A 23,099-nucleotide genomic window follows, 5' to 3' on the forward strand; every position below is an offset into this window, starting at 1 on the left:
TAACCTTACGGGAAGCCTTCACCATTTCTGCTTATTAAACTTCAAAAAAAACCACCAAACCAACTATTTAGAAGGAGGAGCAAATCAGATATTAATGAAAGTCACGTGCATCACCATCAGATTTACGTAAAGGCATATTCACTTATTTTATGACACAGATTTTAATCACTTCTTAACACTTCCGGTTAACTTTTATTCAAACTTCTACTTAATCAGATTTTATTTTTCCACCACAAAGACTTACATACTTAGTAGTGGGAAACAAAAATCTGATTTAAAAGGTACACAGTGGTTTAGGTACTGGTAAGTTAAACTTCCCCTAAGAATAATTTTTTCTTTCTGAAATTCTTAATTACCAACGAAAGGCCATCTTTAAAAATATCAATAACATGAATAGTTAGAGTGTTTAAAATAGAAGATTACAAAAAAGTGTATGTAGGTGTATAGACTCTCATAACAATAATTTTGAAATGAAAAGGGCTTTTTTTTTTTGCCATTCTAGTCCCCTTCCTTTCAAATGCTGACACCTGCTTGAGTACTTGGATGAATCAAGGCTAGGTTATCTAAACAGCATGACTTGAATCTTCGTGGCATAGAAATACAAATACAATTAAATATGTTGAAAATCTATTCTGGAATGTTATTTTTAAGCAGGTAACTAGCTTTTTCTGCTTCACATTCTTACCCTCCCATGGAACCCAGCAAAGATGTGTTGCTTGGAGGGAAGGGTGTTGGTTCGGGGTATACCAACACGCTGGTGAACGACAGATGCAATGAGATGAGATTGTGCTTCCAGATGACACAGCCCCGGAGTGTGGTCTGTGTTATAGATCTATAGAGCCAAGTTCTGTAAAATAGGATGGCATACTGAAAAATTATATTGAAAAATACTACTTTGCATTCTTCTCAGAAAACCCAGGCTATTTACTTTTCAGGGACTCACAAATCTGTATTATTGTTCTTCAGTGACCGCAGAAAGGGTGGGCTGTCTGGTTCCCATCACCCCACTATTTCACCATCTTATATCCCTCAGTGCAATGGGGTTTAAAAGGAGTATATGAGCGGTAGCGCCCAAATGCAGCTGAAATTCAGTGACTGATTACTTCTCGTAGGCTCCTTTTAAAGATCCTGGACTAATCAGTAAGGCAAGAGAACTTGCTAAAAGAATGGAAAAGAGAAAATTAAAATATAACAAACACATAATTTGCCCAAAGTCTTCAAGGCAGGTGGATGGGTACAGACCATTACTAGAAAATGACATCGATTTAGTTGCCTTCCCACTGTCTAGTTTGCATAGTGTTTATTCATCCATTTTAACTTGATAGAAACATAGATGTGTGTTGGTACATATCTGCCTCTGTCATGAGGCAGATTTGATTGTAATTCTTCTTGTTAATAATTTTCTGTCAATATCATGTAGTCCTTAACTTCAATGACTGCAAAATAGGCTGCAAACAAAATGTTTCCTACTCACTCTTGTAATTTTATCATCTGATTCATTAGCCTGAGACTCTAGATTGTGATTATGTTGCAACTGTTTTGTAACTAACTTGGGTTTGTTTTCCCTTTTCAGAGAGCAGATATAGCTGTTGCCCCCCTCACCATAACACTGGTGCGCGAAGAAGTCATAGACTTTTCCAAACCCTTTATGAGCCTGGGCATCTCCATCATGATCAAGAAGCCTCAGAAATCTAAACCGGGCGTATTCTCTTTCCTGGATCCTTTGGCTTATGAAATTTGGATGTGTATAGTCTTTGCTTACATTGGCGTCAGCGTAGTTCTTTTCCTAGTCAGCAGATTCAGCCCCTACGAATGGCACTTGGAAGACAGCAGTGAAGAACCACGTGACCCTCAGAATCCTCCTGACCCTCCAAATGAGTTTGGAATATTTAACAGCCTTTGGTTTTCCCTGGGTGCCTTTATGCAGCAAGGATGCGATATTTCTCCAAGGTTTGTTCCATATCATTCCATCACCTTTTTGCATTTTATGGTCATTTTCTGATGCCATGGTGCATATATGTTACTTTTTGAAATTTCTTTTTAATTCCAAATTTTTTATTTTGACGTTCCATTCAATGCTAAGCAGCATCATCAAGCCACCATGCTTGCTAACATTTGCCTCCAGAATGAGTGACATTGCCTTACAATGCCATTTATGCATTTCTGCCAAACTTATATACACCATGTTGAGGCTGTAAAATGCATAGGGTTTTCTGTTTTCAGCAATGCTTGGAGGGCTACCGTGTTTTTGCTGCATATCTCATTTTACGGTCATCTCCTTGGTGCATATAACGTATTTTGCTTTGCAAAATAAGAATTGTTTATTTTAAAAAGTCACATGCAACAGCACTTTAAAACACTCCCACTCCCGTCATGGCTTCTGCTAGTCTTTTTACTTTCTTTTGTGCCTAATTTCTCTAGTTTTGTTCTTCTTGAACCATCTTTTCATCTATTACTAATTTGCTTACCACCATCTTTCATACGTCCAGGTCTCCGTCTGTGCCCCTCTAACAGTTACTGCGTACTGCCCTGTGTGTGTATCGTTGTTTCAATCCAGTCTAATCTGTTGTCCCTGTGTTCGTACTCAATATGGTCTAATAAGCATTGCCAGTTCCCATAAAGATTTTTCTTATTCATTAAGACAGTCTTTCTGAATAAGGCTGTAGTAAAACATGTTTGATATCAGTTCCAATTTAACAGAGAGCACTGGTATTAGCTATTGTAGAATTATATTTCTTTTTTAAAGAAGCATTTTGAAAACCACCTGAGAATAGTGAAGTTCTCTCTAATTGAACAACATGTACCACAAATGTTTTTTGAATAATATATATAATGTTTCTACGTTTACACTGGTAAAATACTTTGGTGATGTGCCTGTGCTAAGCAGTAAAATTACGTAGTTTCTTAAGGATGGAGCGCTAGTTATGTTTTGTATGACAGTATTTTAATAACCAGTTTACAGCTATTTTAGTTCTTAGAAATACCTGCTTAGTACAAACAGGATGCAGTTTTTCCCTTTAACAAGGTTGCTAATTAAAGCAAGAGAGTCAGATCTTTTCTAACTAAGCATTTATAATTGAAATACACCTTTTCGATCTCCACATTTGTGTACCTTTTTCAATACCTGGATCGTTGAAAAGTTACCAGGTTTTCCTGGTCCGTGTAGTAGTAGGGCTCTTGAGTAGCCCCACTGAAGCAAGTGACAAAACTTCTATGAAGTTTCATGGAAAGGATCATCATTTTAGCTGTTATAATGTAATAACGATCCTTTAAGTTCACAGTCATGGTGCATTCAAATCTCCTAATGATCGCAGAGAAATCCAGGGCTTTTGGAGATACTGGCGTATGCCTGTTGGCATTTGATCCAAGCCATGCATATGTTTTAAAAGTCTTGATAGCAGCAATTAGATTTCATACTTAGTGACAGATACATATATACCCTATGTAAAACGTGCACATTTTTGCCTGGCTATGACCATGCCTTAGTTTTTGCAGAGTTATCAGTGTTTGGGTGTGCTGCCTCTCTGCGTAGTTACAGCTGTTAGCCTTCTCCTCCTGTTTATACACTGTGTTTCTGCTTTATTCCTGAATTCTGTATTGAAACTTTGCCTTTCTGCTTGCTGTTAAAGGTGATGAGTAGTGGTAACATTTAAATTGCTGTTGACCATGTGTGTGCCCAATCTAAAGGACCGGGAAATAAGCACTGGGACATCACATGGAAAGCTGCAGGCATTGCGCTGTTTCCGCTAGGTCTGTTTATTGACAGTTAAATAGAAGTGCATAGGATTTTTGTTAAGGTCTCATGTGACTCTTTGACATGTCCAGACATTTACCTTATATAACAAATGGAACATATTCTATTTTTTTTCAATATTACCATAATAAGTGCCTTGGAAGTACCTATGAAAAGAAAAAATACAGCGGTAAACCTGTTTGTTTTATCTGTCCATCAGAAGCTTTTAGCTCAGTATTAATACATGGCCCTCATTTGAAGACATTGTCCAGTTATTTTGTTATCTTTCATGATAACAGATTCCAGGCAGGTACATGCATTGTTACTGAAGAAAAGGAGAAATTGAATTCCTTGGTTTAAATTCCAGAAACACTGTTCCTTTGACCGATATGTTGATTTAAGTCGATTAAATGTCAAATTTCTTTTCCGTAGAAGGGACTATTCCCAAGTATTCCATTCTGAATCCGTATCTTTGTAAGGTTACACCATTCACAGTACATTGACTATATGAATGTTTCATACTATTTTATTGCGATTAAAAGGGCTTCATTCTTCCATTGTGAGTTTTGTCTGAATAAATTTCTTATATGAGAGCGTACAGCACTTGTAGAGAGATGCCGACAAGCAGTCTGGAGAGATCACTTTTGTACTTGCTGATAAAGGCTCTTTCAGCTGCCTTTGTGTGGAACAGCTGTGACATCTAATGACTAGTTAGATCTATCCTCGGTGAGTATGCTGTGTGGATATTCCAGAGGATATATCCCTATACTCTCCTCGCTGTATTTAATAGGAGTCGTCTAAACGGAATCAGATGGCAGCCAAAGGGTGCGGGTTAGTGCATCCCTTGGTGGAATCAACATTTGTTCCAGCGGTTTTGTTCTGCTATCAAAGGCTGCTGTGTTTTCTGCATAGTGAGCTAAAGCATTGAAAATTCGCTTTTGATGGATCAAAAGTAGATTATTAAACTTGCTTTAATGTAAGATGTGTACAGCAAATGGAATCAGGAGAAAACACAGTGAAATTTCTAACACTGTTCTGAGTGAAAGTATCTCTGAAATCTATATAAGAGCATGTATTTTCATTTTGCTCTTTATTCATGTGGAACAAAGAGGCTAGATTAATTAATTGCTGATGGAAAAAGACAAGGGGTTCATTAAAAATTATCTCATGAGGTTGGTCATTTAAGAGTGTATTTCTAGATCCCTGTTTTCACAGCAGAAGACTCCAGAGACTCCTATTAAAGGCCATGGGAATGACTTTGTGGGACTTTCAAAGTAGCGATGCGAGCTGGGTAACTAATTTCTGAAATTCCCACTGCCAGTTCCTATGATGGAAGCATCTCAAGTCAGCGCTTTAGATGCTCTTATGGATTGTGTTCTGGGGCCGCGTGAGGCCGGCTGGAGAGGTGAAGGGCTGGCTGGGCACGCGAGCAAGGAACTGAGCTCCTCGCGGCTCAGTGGGTACCGGATAACGTGTGCTCAGAGTATGAAGGGGTTCTAGACAAGGAGGGTTTGCACCAAGGTTGTTCAGGGTTATTTGTCAGTATAACAGCCATCTTATATCAATCAGAAGAGCCCAATTAAAAATAGCATAGTGTGAGAAGCTTATTATTTGTGTCTACTATAGCAAATCAAATATGTTTGCTGGCCATGAGTAGAAACAAAATTCAAGCTGTTTTGATAAATAAAGGAGGTTTTGTTTGAACGTGTTATTCTCCTGGAAACTGAATGTGAATTTGAATATTTATTTTGGTTTTCTCTCATTACTAATTTGCTTTCATTTGACTCCATGCTTCCTTTCAAATTTCCTCTCAAGGTATGCACTCTTCCTGTTTACTTCCTTTTGAAAACACTGTCTGACCTTGTTTTGATAATTGAGTTATAATTCTGTTATTCCAGGTCTTTGTTACTTCTCTCATTTGCTAACACACTAATTCACTTCCAAATAATGTCATGCAAAGTATCTATTTATTGAGGTAATTTGGAAAATGACATGTTGGGATAAAGCATTAGGGTTTTGTTCTTAAATTGCAACACTGCACACTTGGACAGGTACGTCTTCATCGGAAAAAGTGGTGCTGGTGTTAAAAGCTGTGATTGATTTTTCTATAATTATTATCTGAGTAATGGACTGACGTTTCACTGGTTCATAGTATAAACCATACAAGTATTCTCTTACTACCAGCCCGGTGTTCATGTACTAACCCTTTTTTCTCCCGCATCCCTCTACACCAGACCCTACAGTGGGTATAAGGAGTCTTCATACCAGCAGATGGACTGGGGGGGACTGGGGTCCTTTGGACGAGGAGGCTGCCAGGCCGTGCTCATCCATGTTCTCGTTCTTTGCCTCTCTCTATCTGTCTTTGTTTCCTTCAGTGTCGGCTTTGTTGTTTGTTTTTGTTTTTCTTTTGCCCCATGCTGTGCTACCACCAATGACAGCTATGTCAGCCCAGACTGCTCCATAGTAGCAGCTGTTTAATCTTCCTTTTCGCAGTCATTGGAAGACTCTGGGAGAAACAACTCTGTAGTGGCATTCAGTTTTGTTTCAAGTGACCTCAGCTCTTCTGAGAACAGCTCTGGTCCTCATCTAGCGAGACCCCTCTCTTGCATGTGGGACCCTCGGGGAAGTGCATTCTTCGTCAAGGCATCCAGCCATGCCCACCTTCCCCTACCTCTCAGCTGTTCTCCATTTTTTGTCCTGTATCTGTCTGACTTGGTTCACGCAGGTTGCAAGATCTCTGGGGCAAGATAGTTTTACCTTTCTCTGTGTGCAATGCGCTGTATGAGCATGCAGCTCGACACAGACTTTTTATTGTTACAGCAGTGTGAGCTTGAGGTTTCACTGGTTTGGAAAATGCTTGTCTTCTGCACATCTTCATCCCAGCAACCCATCTGTCCTGCTAACAAGAAGGGGCAGCTACCAATGCAAGTGAGACATTTCCCATGGGAAACTATAGGGAGAGTGAACACATACTATTTTGTTCCCAATAGTTCCATTGAATTTATCTAAAGACCCTGGCAAGTCTTTTTTTCATCTTCCTATTTCAAGACCTACTGCAAAGCAAGAGGGCCACGGGAACCTGGAAACCCCCGACAAAGTTAGCCTTGCTGTACGCCAGTGGATGTTTCATCTGCTGTACCTGCTAGCCAGACTTCTGCTCAGTCTGGCTCTGAAACTGTCCACCTCACTGGAGGGAGGAGGAATTCAACTCCAGGTCTTCTCTGAAGATGGAAAGTATGTGGTGAAGAAAGGAACAAAAGGGAGGCAATTTTCACCTGACGTAACCATCTAAAAGCAATAGGCTGTGTTTTCAGTTAGGCATCTCGGTTCCCTCCAAAGTCATGAGACGGATGGGCACTGTCAGGCTTATCCCACACTACAGCAAGTGAGATAAATCTCTTTCTGAGGGTGTCTGTCTCCTCTCTTTCTCTCCACTCGCTCCAAAGGGAGCCTTATGCGACGAGTTCAGCAGGCACTGCTTTGTAGTTGGCTAAAATTACATCCGCCCATGTAAGAGGCTGATTCGGTGTGTAGGGTATCGAGTTTTACAAAGCAGCTAAAGCCAAGACCCTAACTGGTGAGGGAGTTGGCCAGAAAGGACTTTACCCATCTGTAAAATCCCCAGATACTGGATGCCTACAAAGGATGTAGAGCGAGACAGAGATTCCTTGACTTACTACATTATTCTGGATTTGTATTTCTGCAACTTACCTTTGCAGCTACTCGGTAGCCTTCTGTTAGTGAGCGCGGCTGCAGCACAGCCCAGGCAGAGACTTGGAAGCCTTTCATCCTCTTGGGAGGCCCTCAAGAAAGGCAGGGAAGCCTCCTCCTCTCGTTGGTGATCTGGCAGATGTGTGCCTGCCCTGAGGACGCGCACACAGGCCAGAGCGATGGTGGTGTCTCTGAGTTCACACCTCAGAAGTCATTGCTTCCTGATGGACAAAGAGGTGATGCTTCACTCCTCAGGCTTCCCTAAGCTTTGTAACCACCTGAACTGCCTTGCACATTGGTACGGACTCGATGCAGCAGGCCCCAGGGTGCTGACGGCGCTGGCACGTGGTGCCTGCTGCAACCTGTAGGAACCAGCCTGCATCTGCCCTCTCTGTGGGAGCTGCTGCTTCAGTTTCTTGGGCAGACGAGAATGGAGAACAGCAGCGCTTCACCTCAGTTTGTTTCTTCACATTCCTCTAACCTATTCCACGTTGCGCTCTCTGTTTTTATTGTGTTGGTGATTTTTTTTTCTTTGTTGTGTTCTTTAATGTTGGGTGGATATTTTTTCTTTCTTTCTTTTTTTCTTAATAATTTAATGGGATTTTTTTAATGGCTCAGACAGTCTCAGGCTCTGGCCAAGACTAGGCAGTTCACTAGCTAACCCCCCCTGTGTGGGTGGGGTGGGGGCACGTCACGAGACCTTTGCTTTTTTCCTGTCTCCATCTGTTGGTAGGACAACTTGTACCCACTGTCTGGGGATGGCACTGAGGGGTTTGAAGGAAATGTAAACAGGTAAGAGTTTTCTTGCTTTCTCTTTCTTCCCTTCACACAAACTGAGGACTATAGCACCCAGGTTACAGGGATTTAATGTATCTGAGATTGATTCTTCCTCCACTGGTATCAGTAGAGTTAAGGGAAAACATATGAAATAGCTTTGTCACAGCTCCTGAAATGATTCCTGGTCAACATGCTGTGTTTGAAGGATGAGCACTGTACGTGGCGGTGAAATTCCCCACCCAGCTGAGCAGTGTGGCACTGGCATCCTTCAGCCACGAACAAATATTTTGGGCCTGATGTTCAATGGCTTTAAAGCATCAAGAGCTCTTACTGACAGGATCTAGACCTCCTGACCACTAGGCATTTTGTAATTGTATGTTTACAAATAGCCTTTTTTTTAGTCCTTTTGGTATCCTTTTAAAAAAACAAACACAACAAAAGCAGAACACAATTAAATTTTTTTCTGCTCCTTCTCTGTTGCTCTCGTGGTTAGAAAGCAGGAATACGCTTGACTTGGAACAGTGCAACGTGCAAATGTTAATTAACATAAAACAAACCAGCCTCTCTCCTCACTTCAATATGCAGATTCAGTCTGTAATTCCTGCTAGGTTGTGATGAGAGAAGGATACTGAATCATTTTTGTTTTATTCCTTTATTCCATGTTTACTCAGACTCCTTTTTGCAGTTTACTGCATCTTACATTTTGAGAGTTGATGCAGTAAAAGGTATTTTTCGTGTCCTCCAAGCTGGGCAGCCCCCAAAGCAACACGATGCTGGTGTGTTGCAGCAGGCAAATCCAGCCTCAGGGAAGGGCTGGGCAAGCAGAGGAGACAAGAGTCTTCTGGCAAAAGACTTCTCCAGCAAAGGGTCTGTGGCAGTCAGGAGAGCTTGTTCCTCTCCAAGCCTCCGATGGGATTGGCTCAGATGAATTATTTCTTAATTGATTGTCCTCGTTTTCACTGAAAGACTGGAGAGAGTGTTTAACTAGGTAAGACTAGGTAAGAGTAGGTAAGACCAGGTGCACGCCAGGTTTGCTCTCCTGAGGAAGGCTATCAGGAACTGGTTCACAGTCTGCGTGTTCACAGATGCCTGGAGGATCTGGACAAAAGGGTTGTGCATATGAATGTCTCTTCAATGAAAAAAAAAAATCAAGGAATGTCTTCAAAGCAATTTGATGATGTGTGTTTTTCCATAGATCTCTCTCAGGGCGAATTGTCGGAGGAGTCTGGTGGTTCTTCACTCTCATCATTATCTCTTCCTACACTGCTAATCTTGCTGCCTTCCTTACGGTGGAAAGGATGGTTTCTCCCATAGAGAGCGCAGAGGACCTGGCTAAACAAACCGAAATAGCCTACGGCACTTTGGATTCAGGCTCAACCAAAGAATTCTTTAGAGTAAGTCTGTTAAATCTCCATTAGAGCTTTTCTAAACTGTAAGTGCCTGATACACAGTTTTCAGTCATTTGTTTTTGCCCAACTATAATAGCTGTTCTGGTGAAAGCTGCTTTGTGCAATCAGGACAGGCCTGAGTGCAGATTTTAATGTCAAAAGGCATTTTTATCAAAAAATGGGTGGTTTTGCTCAACCTGAAACATCTCAAGATGGAAAACCTGACCTCTGCTGTCACAGGAAGGGTTTTTTTAACACCGGTTTCAGAACCTTGGTCTGATGAGCAATAATGCTAGTCGTTAGCACAATATTTAGCAAAGAAAACTCTTGGAGGAGTGATGCTCTTGACCTACTTGCTCTGTTTGCCCAGCTGGCAGCCGTTAATGCCATCCGACATGGGTGTTCGCTTGCCAGAACGAGGAGGGGGGTGGGAGGCGTGTGTTGCCGTTCGTTTCTATATGGTGCATTGATTGCTGCAGTTGTTGCTGTGTCTTCGTTGCTCACCAGCATCTGGCTGCGGCTGAATCAAGCAGTCAGGGGCAGAAGGTTTGTAGCCCAGGACACTGGTGCGTATTCGCCTCAGTCAGGGAAATGCTGGGTTTGCAATATTTGGGAGTAGAGGGGAGTGTACACTTTTATTTAAGATCGTCCTTTCTTTCTCCTCTTGCCAAGCCACAAGCTGAACTGCAGAGAGCTTGCTGAGGGGCATTAAAATCTCTAAATATGACCTCAGACCACTTTTATGTATCTAAAAATGTTGTGACCTGAAAAGCTCTTATTTCTGGCCTTTCCAAGGGTGAACTGAAACGCTCAGCCCTTCCAGGGAGCTCTCGGTTCTCTCTCAGCGGTGCCAATCAGATGCCATTCAAACCAACGTTTTTTTGTATAGCAAAGTGGTCAGTGCCACAGGACTAATTACTGCCTGTCACGTATACTGGCCAGGTGCAATTGTGAGGGAGGAGGGAGACAGACAAACCTTGCTGCTGTAGGCTGATGAAATACTGAGGGCTCCTTGAAAAAATACTGAGGGCTCCTTGAATTTGCTTAAAATTTCAATTCAGGACCACACACACGCTTCCACGTGTGTATAAATCTGATGTAAAGCTGGAAGTGAATGCAAAGGTATTTTATGAAGCTTTTGTACTCTACCTTGCTTATCAGTAATGTCTTTATATAAAAATACTCACTCAGTAGTTCTTAATTAACTGTGGTGGCTGGTACGTCACAATGACTCCTGTTTTTATTAAAATCCTGTAAGAGAAACACTGACCTTGTAAGGGTGACATGAGCGTGTAAATCTGTATTCTGTTTCTCAGCCTGAGGCAGCATTATCTGCACAGCACAAGTGGGTTGAGTGGACCTGTCAGAAGTGGTAGCACAACCTGATTAGAAATATTGGTGCTCTTTACAGTCACTATACTGTTCTTAGGGGAAAAAAAATCTTTGGAATATCTCGTTACCATTAATACAGAAAGAGGGATTGTATGGGGGTGTTTCTTCATTTCCTTAATAGTTTGACATAACAAGGAAATCCCTTCTCACCCGGAGATCAAAGGAATGAGTGTTCCCTGTGAAAGGATACAAAAAGTCTAGTAAATGTATGAATACTGTGTTGTGCTGTTAATAGTCTTGAGATGAGCTGTGACTCTCTCCTGGTACCGGAGAAAGTGGGGCTGTAAATGAGGATGATCTGTCAGGAGCTGCCAGCTCCATCAGGCAGGGAGAGGAGTCAGATGGGGAAGGAGGAGAGCAGAGCCCTGGCAGTGGTGGAGCAGGGCTTAATGCCTGCTCTGGGTGATCCAGATGGGCCAAGTGGAAAGGAGAATGGGCCCTAAGTGGTGCTTCTCTCTCCTCGGCGTTCTCAAGGCACACAACATAATTTCAGTTGTATTAACTTTTGCAGAGTAATTAATTTGAATGGAGTGATGCAGCCATGAAACTGTTGTAATTAGAGTCTTCTTGAGTTGATTTGAGAAGGGCAAAAGCTTTGCCTTAGATTAAATGCATATGTTCACATAAACACTTTGTTGTACATTCTTTATTAGCTACTTAGTAAGATGGTAATGATGGCTGAAACTTGAAATAACTCTTAGAGGACACTTGGTTTCTGAGCACCTGCTGCTCTGTGGCTTGGGATGCTTTTCTCCCTGTAAGCTCTTTTCTCACTGCTACTAGAGCATCAGTGGGAGTGATAGTGGTCTGAGTCAGAAAAAGCCGTGAGTTCTCCCGGGCACAGTGTGATGCTTATTCCCTCTGTGAGGGGAATATCCTCCTCCGCCCATTCCCCACCAGCATTTAACCAAGTTAAGCAACAGTTGGCTGAGTGGATCAGGATCATCTACCCAGTGAGAAAGGAAGCTTCTAACTGAGGGGATGGCTGCACGAGCAAGGTAGTGCAGTCCGTCCTTACACTGATTGCCCATGCGTATGTGCACACACTTGGGCTGTGGCACGCGAGAGGTAGCTAAATCTTCCCTAGAGATGGGAGAAGTTACCTGACGGGGAGCAGGAGGTCAGCAGCTGTGTAGAGGCACCAAGAGCAGTAACTTGGCTTTGTAGCTGGGCCGTGACTTCACGCAGGAGGCGCAGGACAGTCATGCCAAGATCCCATAAAGAAGCTTGTATGGGTATATCTCTTCCTAGAGCTGTAAAGCTAAAATGTTTCTCAAAGAAAGGTATTAGTCAGGTATCGAGCTTAATGGCTGCTGTTGCCAGACCAACAACAGCAAGGAAAAACTGCCTCCTAATGCATCATAGGTAGACAACCCATAAATGGGCTTCAGATACCCACCATCTTGTCTGCATGTGCTCAAAGGAGCTCCTTTAGAGCCTTCAGTCCATGGCTCCCTTCTGCCAACCCCATTTCCAACTAGGAACACTTTTGAAGGTTTCTTTTACAGTGTGGATACCTATCTGGTAGGAACTGGAACGAAACCAGCACCTCATTTCAGCTGAACAGATGGTAATGACTTTCAGCCACTTCAGACCTGGGCAGACTCCAGCTAGTGACCTATTTTATAGTGTTGGCTGTTTACCTAAACATCGCAATGTCTCCCAGATAGGTGCTATCCCAGCTATGTAGATCAAAGCTAGATACACCATTGCTGTTTCAAGCGTGCACGATGACTGCTGTCGGCGTGACACTGCTCTCAGTTACAACAAGAAAGCCCATTTTTCATAACTGTTTCACAGCGCAGGCACTGCTCACACTCATCACTTGATCGTGCCTCTTTGCATCAGGGCATTTGTCCCCCCAGTATATCTAAGAACCAAATAAGCCTTCCTGGATTTTCATGTTTGTTGCTTGTTTCTGCTCAGAAACATTTTACATTTTGCACTAATTAGTTTATAAAGGCATTTAAATGGCAATCAATAGTTTACATCAATTTCCTTTTGGCTTTCAAAGGGCGTTCATCCAGATTGCAAAGGAAAAGGAAGAACCTCTCCTTAGATATTTATTAACACAGTCTCAGAATAAGGACTCCAAAATACCCCTTTCTCTTTCTTGAAAACCAGCAAAGGCCTGTACTAGAAAGCAATTACAAATCACTAAGCTACTACTTTTAAGGGTGTATCTGTTAGAATTACCATCTTCTAATACATTCAATTAAAGCTTCAGCATATCTGAGCAGCTCATCAAATCAATATAACAGCATTTAATCCAAATTCAGCACTGAGCCTGAGTATAATACCACAGTCTAATAGGTTTCAGACCTCCAATATGCATATATTCAAAAGGCATGACCTTTACAACCAATTAGTAATTCTTATGTAAACTTGGCTGTATTTAAACTTCAGTAGAAGCAGAATGTGTTCCTAGACATTTAGAAATAGAAATTGCTCTTGAATTTCTGGTGGTTTCTTTTAATTAATAGCAGATATCTGTGTTAAGAGGCTTCTGTCAAATAACTTGCAAAGTATGTGTTTGATCATTGACCCGCTAGTACACCTTACTGAAAACCTGAAATTTCAGAAGGTGTCCTCAAAATTGATCTGATGTGACAAGACTTTATAGGTTGAAATATCGCGGCAGGTAACATTTAGCAAGATCTTGTGTTAGGTCCTTCTCCCTTTTGTGGGAAATTGAAGGCGGCCCATATCACACTGTTACCAGCATAGTTAATCACCGTTAACTAAAACTAAGAGGACAAAGGAGGCCTCAAAGGACTGATATTTTTTTGTAGAACTTTGTATTTTTCTCAGCAATGGTTTCAAGGATGTCCCTGATAAAACGACCCCGCTATCCAATGGCTCCCCCGTGCCTCAGATGAAATCACTTACTGCTCTGAAGTCAGTTCCCAATTTTTCCTCCTGGAAATGGCTCTAATTGCCAAAGATCCTTTGGACATGGTGGTTCCTGCTCTTACAGTTGGTTATTCCTACCTGGCACTGATGTTCATGAGTATTGGGTAGAGAGTGTGACACTGGCATTGCTTCTGCTGTCAATGAAGACTTTAGGCTCAGTGCCTGGAGGAGTCAGACAGGCTGACAGCCTTCAAGCACAGCTTAGATACTTCAGATATTATTTTTAGGAATTTTTTTGCAACACGGTACGAAATTCACAGCTAAGGTTAAAGTCTCCATTACTTCAGGACCCACAGGAGTGATAACTGACTTGAGGACACCAAGCAGTCTGCATGTGCTTTCCTTGTGCCTCCTGTGTGAAGGCTTCACTTCTCACTGCACTTGGATAGCCTCCCCAGACACTTCAGTAGTATTTTGCTCTTAATTAATGTTTTGTGAGAAGGCGATACTGTTCTTTTACACCTTTGTGGGCACATTCAGCACTTGAAATTCCTCTTCATCACTTTTCTCAAAAAGTGATTCTTTCCAAACAAGATTCAGATGTGAGGCCTTTCTGGGTTTCATACATACATAATATATGATATAAAACTACAATTTTGAGGACACGGGAGGTCATGTTAAGGATGGCGCCTAAGATGGTCCCCCTTTTTGTGTCTTCTTGGTTTCATCAAGTCTCAATAGTTCAGCAAGAGCAGATAAAAGAGCACAAGATGCCCTGGCAAGAGGCTTCACGTTTCTGTCTGCAGCTCTGGTTGCCCATACTGAGGAAAGGTGCTTTGACATGGAAACATGTACCAGAAAAAGCATGTAAATATGGTAAAGGGGCTGGTGAGGTATCTCTTGAAAAGAACTTTAAGTACAACTTGTTTAGCTGGTAAAACTAAAGCTGATAATTGAAAATTATTTGTTCAAAAGAAAAGAAAAAAACACTAGACAGCTTAGCACCAAAGCAGAAAATAAATGTTTGTCTGAAAAAAAACGTGAAAGAACAAATGAACGAATGGACCCCAAATTCCTTTGAAATTAAAAAAAATGTTCCTTAAACCCATCAAAAGGATTTTGAAATCCCTTTCACTAAAAGCACTTGGGGTAACTAAAGCCTCCCCTCCTGTTCAGGCAGTGCTTTATACCGGGCGGCACGAGGTGGGTTTGCAGTGGCACCGCTGAGACCGGCGGGTCCCTACCAAGGACCCTTGGTACGGGCAGGCTGTGGCAGGCGAGGCTGGTCCCGCGGGCGGGCGGCCAGGCAGGAGCACAGCACCATCCCAGACCCGTCAGGGGGAGAGGGAGAAATAATGACCGTAATGCGTTCTGAAGCACTAGCGTATTACACCCAGTTGTAAGATAAAGAGCTCGTTGCTTTCTTCTGATGATAAGGTTGTGTGAAGGCAAGAGGTAAGGGAAATAAATTCTACCAGCAAGCGGTTTAGGTAAGGAAAAGCCTTGGATTATGAACCAATAGCTGCTGTGCGATTTTTATGCGTTCTGTGCAGTCAAACGCTATTGAAATCATCGTTAGAGCCTATTAAAAACAGCAGAGTGAACTCTGTGCACGCAGCGCTAAGGGTTTCATCTGTAGTTAAACTCTTTGATTTTTAATTTCAAGATTTATTTTGCTAGTGAAGATGAAGGACTTGTTTCTAGCTCAGCATTCATACAAATGCTTTGCTTTTGCCTTTGGATAAAACTATGATTAGCAGTTTTAAGCTTTCTGTGTTCTTGGCATCGAGCAAAACAACACAGTCATCATAACAAACGCCTGACAAAAATATTGAAGTGTGATTGTGTTTATGGACTTTAAAGAACAGAACATCACAGAAAAGTGATGGCTTCAAATATGAGCTGTATAGATCTTTGGTAGGCAACGTGGCAGCGATTAATCGGAAGAAGTACTGTCGTTTAACTGTTTTTCAACACAGAAAGTGGGAAAAACTTATTCACCCATATATTCTCTCTCCCTTCCCTGTTTGATGTAGGTGGGGGTGTGCTCAAATATTAGAAGGTGGATGTATGTGTGCAGAGAGGTCACAGCCTCTCCACTGCATGAATGATAGATCATCTGCTGGTGGGGGGGCTTTTTCTCTTAATCTGTTGAACCTCCTTTCTGCCACATGGCTAACAGGCAGTTTTAAAGACAGCAAGAAATCAAATGTGACATAATTACAAAAGAAATGGTTTCCCATGAAGCTATCTAACGTCTTTAAGCTTATGGACTGGAGAAGAAAATGTATCCTTACGGGAACTAGAATTAACAGCCCATCCATCACCCACTCCTTGGGAAGGAAGCGTTTGGGTGGAACTGGGGTTAAGGTGGCTGAACCGTTTTACTGATTTCAGCAGACAACCAGGATTTAACAAAGCTTCCAGTCAACACTTAATAACAAGTATTTGAATAAATCTCTCCTTTATCTTCAATAACAGATGGCATTTGTCTATCAGCTCTGCTTGTGTTTGTGGTTCAGGCTTTCCAGCTCGCCTGTCTCAGCACTGCTCAGAGGTCGGTCTCTGCAGGAGCAGGGCTGATGGCTGCACTGTGGAGGTGAACGGTCCCCCGGGGTCAGGCCGTGCGTGCGGGTGCAGCCCACGGAGAAGCCTGGCACGGCAGCCAGCGGCGGGTTAACGCCGTGACTGTGTCTGCGCCGCAGCGGCAGGCTGAGAGCGCCGCGGGGAAAAATCACTCGCTGTTTGAATGCTCTACTTTTGGAGAGCAGCTCTATGATAATGGTAATGACATTGCTCAAGACAGCGAGGACCCTGGTTTTTCAAGTCTCTCCTACTTTACGTAACGCTGCTGTGTCACATTAGTACGTGCTTGTTAGGGATTCATTTAAAATACATGGGTGCTGATAAATTCCTCACAGTGCTGCTGCTGTTACTTTTGCATAATTAGAAAATACATGAAGGTTTAGAAACTCTAATGACGTGAATATGAAACATCCCCTCTTGCAATCCACTGGGATTTCTCCATCATTGCCTATATATTGGCCTGTTCTGTCTGGAGCTGAAAACTCATTAGACCTGACAGCGTTCAGATCGTGTGCTGGAAACGCCGTTCTCTATTAATTTATTAGGGGCCAAATCCAGAGCAGGGCTGGTGTGCTGCTCAGTTGCCCAGACAAGACTACTCTGCTGAATATGTCACTGCTGGAAAGATGCCCCTTAGCCTGAGGGCTGACGTAATCCCTCCGGCCGGCTTGGGTGCGTGTGCCTCCTGCTCCCCAGGCAGACGGACAGACGGACAGACACAGCCCAGCCCTGCTGATCCCCGGTGCGCTTCCTCGGGGTGAGCGCTCGCCCAGCCTGGCCCTGGCCGTGAATCACAGAGGATTTACAAAGGCAGCTTGTCTCTCGGTAAAGACTTGCGTTTTAATTTCCCGGTCAGCATTGCAAAGAGGAGGAATTGATGGCAGCAGTGAAGTGAGGAGGTGAATATAGGTGTAGTGTGAAGTTCAGTGTTGTGCCAGGAAAGGACGTCTTAAAATCTTGATTTACATTCTGCTGCTCAGACTGTTATGGACATGTCAGCGACGTCTAGTTACAGCCAGAGTGACTCTTTGCTTGTCTGTTTGTAGGAGCGGAGCTCGCTCCAGAAAAGATGTCTGTTAAAGCAGCTACAGCACACTGCCTGCCTGCTGCCAAAGCTCACGTTTTCAAAATGGCTGTGATCCACAGGAAAAGAAAACTCTTACAATACTGTATTATTTTTATAAGATAAATTTTTTTTTTTTTCTAATTGGGCAGCTATGTGTGTCAGGCATGGAAAACCTGTAGTGTTGCTGAAGCCCGGAGGGATTTTTGGCAGGCTGCTTCCCCAGCTGCCTGTGTGACCTCCTTCCCACCGCTTCCACGAGCTCCCTGCGGGGCTCCCACCCCTGCTCCCATCAGGGCAGAAGTGCTGCCGGTGGGTTCAGAGGGCTCTCCCTGAGAGAGAGGAACTGTCCTCACAGCCCCCGTACAGGGGTTGTCTGCATCTTGATTAGGGGGTCCTAGAGGGAAGCGGGCAGCCCTGGGCTTTGGGGGCTGATCCTTCAGCTCTATGGGCTTCATTTGCCCCAGTCGGGAAAGGGAAATACCATTTCTAAAGCAGAAGTTATAATGTCATTACTCTGAACAGCAAACCGACATGACAACGTCTCCCATCACGAACTTGACTGTGAAATACTATTATTCACCAGTTCACCCTTCTTTTACATTTATGCATGTGTCATCAAAGATTTGTGTATTCCTACAAACATACAGACTAGTTTACATATGCATGCTTGAACCTGTGGCATCCCACAAATTCATAAACCGTGGGTAGAGTTTGGTAGGTGTGGGGGTTGGCCTTGCTGAAAGAGAAATGCCCTGTGCGTGCTCATGGCATCTGACCTACTTTCTTCTGCTGAGAATGTAATAACGACAACAGGTTCATGTAATGATGGGATTGATTTTTGTGTCCATATAGGTAAGTAAATTGCTGGCATCACAAGTTATCTGTGTCTAAAAGCTGTGACATTGATCTATTAGACTTTGCCCTATGACCTTCAGTAAATGACATCTCTGCTTTCATGTCCCCGCTTGGGAAAGGGGACTAATGGTGCCCTCTGGCCTTCCAGAGAGCTGTTTTTTCCTTCTCAGTAAAGAGCTTGGAAATCTGAGGCAAAGCGACTTTACTAATAGTATTTATCATGTTCTTATTATTAATGTAGCATCGTTAGGCCAGTCTCTATGTGCTCCAGAGCTGGCATTGGGCTGGGGGCTCCGACCACTGTCCCTTGATCCTTGCAGAGGCAGCCGTGGCAGGGGTGACTCGACGTCAGGCTTGCAGGGGAGCGGAGAGGCATCAAATCCAAGCCTTTTCCAAAAGACCAAGACAGTGGTAGCCACGCCGTTGCAGTTTGCCATATTGAAAGTCCAAGAAAGCAACTCCCTAAAACCAATGGATCTTGAAGTGGTCCCCAAGCCAGGCGACAGCAGTGGTACCAAGGCAGACTTCTGGCTTTTTTTTCTCCTATTTAGTAACTTGCTTTTTAATGGTTCATAAGCTGCTGCATTCATTAGCTGCTGTAGAAGAGCTAATTGCACATGTGGAAGAAAAGCAATGAGTGATGATAATGAAGCTACGGTTCACACTTAACTACCTAAGTTCATATCAGTGAGGCGTGCATGTATTATTCAGATTAAATACCTGCACTGTTTTTAGTATAGGCCTTTGTGTTTTGTATCAGCAACATCTGTCTGACTTAGGGCTATAAACTGCCCTTGTTAAAGAGCTATAAAGTGGTCATAGGGCTGGTGTAGCAGAGGAGTGTGTTAACTCTGCTGCTTTAGGTCCTTTACCAATGTCTCTCCTGTGTGCGTGATGCTCCGTCCACCTTGCACTTGTCTCACTCCCATTTCCTGCGCTTCCCTGTTGGATTTACTGCCTTTCAATGTATGCTGGCCTACTCCAAACGCCTGGACCCAGCCCCGAGACCAAGCAGCTGTAACTGGCTTCCTTCTGGGTCTTCTCCCTCTCCAGTGTGCCCGTTCCATTTCTTACACTGATCTTGCCTAGCATGAAACGTTCTCCTGTTCTTCCTCATAGCCCAGCTCCTGGATTACTGGGGGGACCTTCTCTCTTTTTCTCCTCCTCCTTTTTTTTTTTTTTAAGCTTGTTTCTCACTCTCTTAATTTTGAGGTAAAAGAATTAACATCAACAAAATCTAAAATTTTAAACATACGGAGTAAAAAAGGGAGAATATATAAATGAATTTTAAAAGTAAAATTGATTTGGGTGAATTTGGCTTATGACTGGATGATCAACAATAATCATCTATAAGAGAACATTTTGAGCTTGACTGCTGGGAAATAATTTCCTGGCGCCTGTCATAAGAAACAAAAGACCATTTTGGTCGTTTTAATAAAATATTCCACCGGAGTGCATGAAGGGGGCGGTTTGAAGAAGACCTGCAGGTTGTGGAGAAGGTGACAGAGAGGGCAAGATGTTCTAGATTAGGCAAAGGGCATCCCTGTAACATACTTTAATTATAGAGGAAAAATGCTGTTTCTTTCCAACGTAATAGCTTCACTGCTACTCATCAGTAGGAGGTGACGCGATGTCACTTTTATCAGAAGCGTGAGGGACGTCTGCAGGAGGGGAAAGGTAATTTGGTCAATGGGAGAAGGCTTGAGTAAATTTAACCAACATCAAGGAACCATCCAAGAAGTGCTGGGTTTTGCAATATATCTCTGGGCGATTTGGGATGTGCAAAGGTGGAACCAAGGTACCTGGTCCCGCTCAGCTGGAGCCAGGTTTGCGTGTGCTGGGTTTTTGTTGTTGAATGGATTGAAGGAACAACCTGCCTCCCTCCTGCTGCCTGTAACGTGTGCCGAGCCCATTTGATGCTATGGCACGCTGCAGGTTCGTTTGATTTTTCATTTCAGCCAACCACACATCAAAACTAAGAGAATTAGAATGAAAGATGGTGTTAAAATTGTGGACTGATTGAATTGGCACCTTCTTTTAAAATAAACTCGTTGCTACCCAGAAGCAACGTGTGTTTATGGAGGGGTTAGTAACGGGCCAAAGGAAGTGACTCCTCAGCACGAGAGCTGCTGCCTGCACCCTTGCGCTGGCGTGTGCGCGGCTCATCCTCCTGCATAAACATCTCCGAATAAAGAAACAAGCCAGCACTATTGACAAAGCAAAGGCCACCTCTGTTTATATCTGCCGTACGGCTGCCATAATGAAAAGACACTTTAATGTGTCCCAAGGCCTAGATGAAACACTGCAAATGTTGCTTTTAAGAAAAAAATGATAATAACATCCCCTTGAAATGCCGGGGAAATGCGTGTGACGGACTTCTTGAGAGCAATATCAAAGAAATGAAATAGGAGTTGCAGAGCATAGGGAGTTGCTGCAGTTATGGGCTTTGAATTGGTTTAAACCTTTGCTTTTAAGCTTCTTTTCTAAATATCTCTTTAAAAGTAGCACTTTAATGAGAGGGAGAATGTTTTACCGCCGCTGAACTCTAGCAGCAGTAGTGCAGATCTGTCAGACCTTACCTTATTTTGGAGTGTAAATCTTTTCTCTACGGTTGCTCCTGCTGCCTGGCCCCTCTCGCAGGTGTCAGACTGCCCGGGGGAGCACGCAGGGGCTGGCAGGGGTGGCGTGAATGTCTGCAGAGGAGGACGGAGGGGTGAAAATGTTCCTTCAGCACAGGATTTGCAGCTTTACCATTAGAAAGGAAAGATATTTTCCTTTTCTTAAAGTCTTAAAATATCTTAAGGATATTTTCTTTTTCTTAAAAGGGGCTTCTGCGGGTTTTTTGAGGCAAAGGAAAAATGGGAAAAAGGAAAATATTTACTCAAAATACCATCTTTCATTTCATCTCGTCGTATCTTTGACCAGCGTTAGTCAGCTGGTTGTTTTCGTGTTGATGAGCAGGTGTGAAATACGGCTCCTGGGACAGGAAACGCCCTTGAGCACTCATGAGCAGGTTTGCAGGTTTCACGGCTCCTCCCGTGGCACTGTCCCTTTCTCTACGCAGCCTCATCATAAATCATTATTTTGGCCTCATTATGAATTTAGGGGAAGGGCTGTGAAGAGCAGCACTAACCGAGCAGGACACAGCGGCCGGAGCTCGTCACCTCCCTGGTCCCCACTCCTGGGACATCCGTGGGTCCTCACCCAGACTGCCCCAGCCAGGCTCTGGCCACTCAAACCAACACATGCCCCATGCATTTTATTTTCACCTTTCCCGGTCAATACCTGCTGCGTTCATTTCTAGCTTGCATTTTTGTCTATTCCTACTAGATGAGACTGCTATACTCATTTAGTTAATTTGATAATAACAAGATATTATGAAAATCCCACTTGGCAGAAGAAGAGGTGGTCAATGATCGTATAGAACCGCACTGATTTTTATTAGCCACATCATCCAAAAGAGTTAAGTGAAGGGAGCAAACGGTAAAGCTTGGGCTGTTTGTTAAAGTTGAAAAGAGATCCGGTTTTGGGTTGTGGGATTTGGTTTTTTGAAGCATGAATGATGATATTCACCCTCTGCCCTTGGAGACGTGCTTTGTTTGGGCCATTTGCAGCCCTGAGCGTGCTGTTGGCACTCATCACATAACTGTTATTATTAACAATGCACAGATGTATTGGCAACCGCTTTTAGGTAGTCAGGCCAGCTGGAAAGAGTATGAAAGAACTTATTAAAGACAGATATGCCGGTGTGAGTTAGAAGATGAAAAGGAAAAGAAATTCTGGTTTATCTGTGCAATTAAAGGCGCACTCTGCAGAGGAAAACAAGCAAAAACGTACATAGTGCGTGCACAGTTTTTGAAGGCTAACCCCTTTAGCTTGCTGAGAGATACAAAGAGAAACAGTAAAGCTGCATTTTTACCTTCCTTTTGTCCCTTAGATGCTCATATGCAAATATAAATGGGCAGGTACGTTTGTATTATTTATATTGAGAGAAGATGAAGGTTGTAAGGACGAGCACCTTGAAACTAGGACACGCCAGAACTGCCGTTGCTCATGCAGCCTCCGTGTTGGCCAGCCAGGCTCTTTCTCTTGAAATCCCTCGTGCTTGTTTTTCGCCCACCACCACCCAGCCAGCTCCTAGCGAAGCTGCACAGTATTGTCTCTCTGATTTCCTATTGTCAGTTGGGCTGATTTTAATTGGTTTGCATTTACAGTTATTTTTCAGCTCATCAGGAAGGATAATTAAAATAAAATCTTGCCCTCCGTGCTCCTCTCCATCCGTTGTAGCTGAGCAGGCTAATCTGAAGACGGTGAAGGCAGGGCGTACGCCCTGTGAGATGCTTGGAGGCTGGTTGATAAGCATTACGTTATTCAAAACAGATTAAATTGTCCTGAATGAGGAGGAAACATGTCTTGATCATCAAGCTGATGGACATTAACAGTCTTCTGCCACAAGTTTGTTAAATTTGAACTAGATTTAGCTCCTGCCTGCCTCTTTCCCTTTCTGCGAGGAAAGCTGTGGGCAGGGAAATGGCAAGGAGGAGGAGGCGTAAATTCAAGATACCCACAGCTTGGGCCAAAAGCGTTATATAAATCCTCTGGATTTCTAGACTTTAGAGAAATACAGTTGGCATTACTGCCTTCTGTTGACCAAGCAGGAAAGTTCAACCCGTAGTCCAGGATATGAGTGCTTAAGAGGAGGTGGCTTTCAGATTCGAGGGTGGTTTGAATGTTACTG

General features: G+C 43.2%; 1 protein-coding gene across 1 annotated transcript in view; it reads left to right on the top strand.

Moving 5' to 3' along the window:
• GRIA3 (glutamate ionotropic receptor AMPA type subunit 3) overlaps positions 1-23,099 on the top strand; it is a 149,998-nt gene that overhangs the window by 106,129 nt on the left and 20,770 nt on the right. Inside the window, exons 11-12 of the mRNA XM_068412032.1 lie at positions 1,574-1,950; positions 9,417-9,615. Coding sequence (XP_068268133.1) covers positions 1,574-1,950; positions 9,417-9,615 — 576 coding nt within the window. The remainder of the gene's footprint in view (positions 1-1,573; positions 1,951-9,416; positions 9,616-23,099) is intronic.

Source organism: Nyctibius grandis, chromosome 13 (genome assembly GCF_013368605.1).
Source record: "Nyctibius grandis isolate bNycGra1 chromosome 13, bNycGra1.pri, whole genome shotgun sequence".
Lineage (NCBI taxonomy): Eukaryota > Metazoa > Chordata > Aves > Nyctibiiformes > Nyctibiidae > Nyctibius > Nyctibius grandis.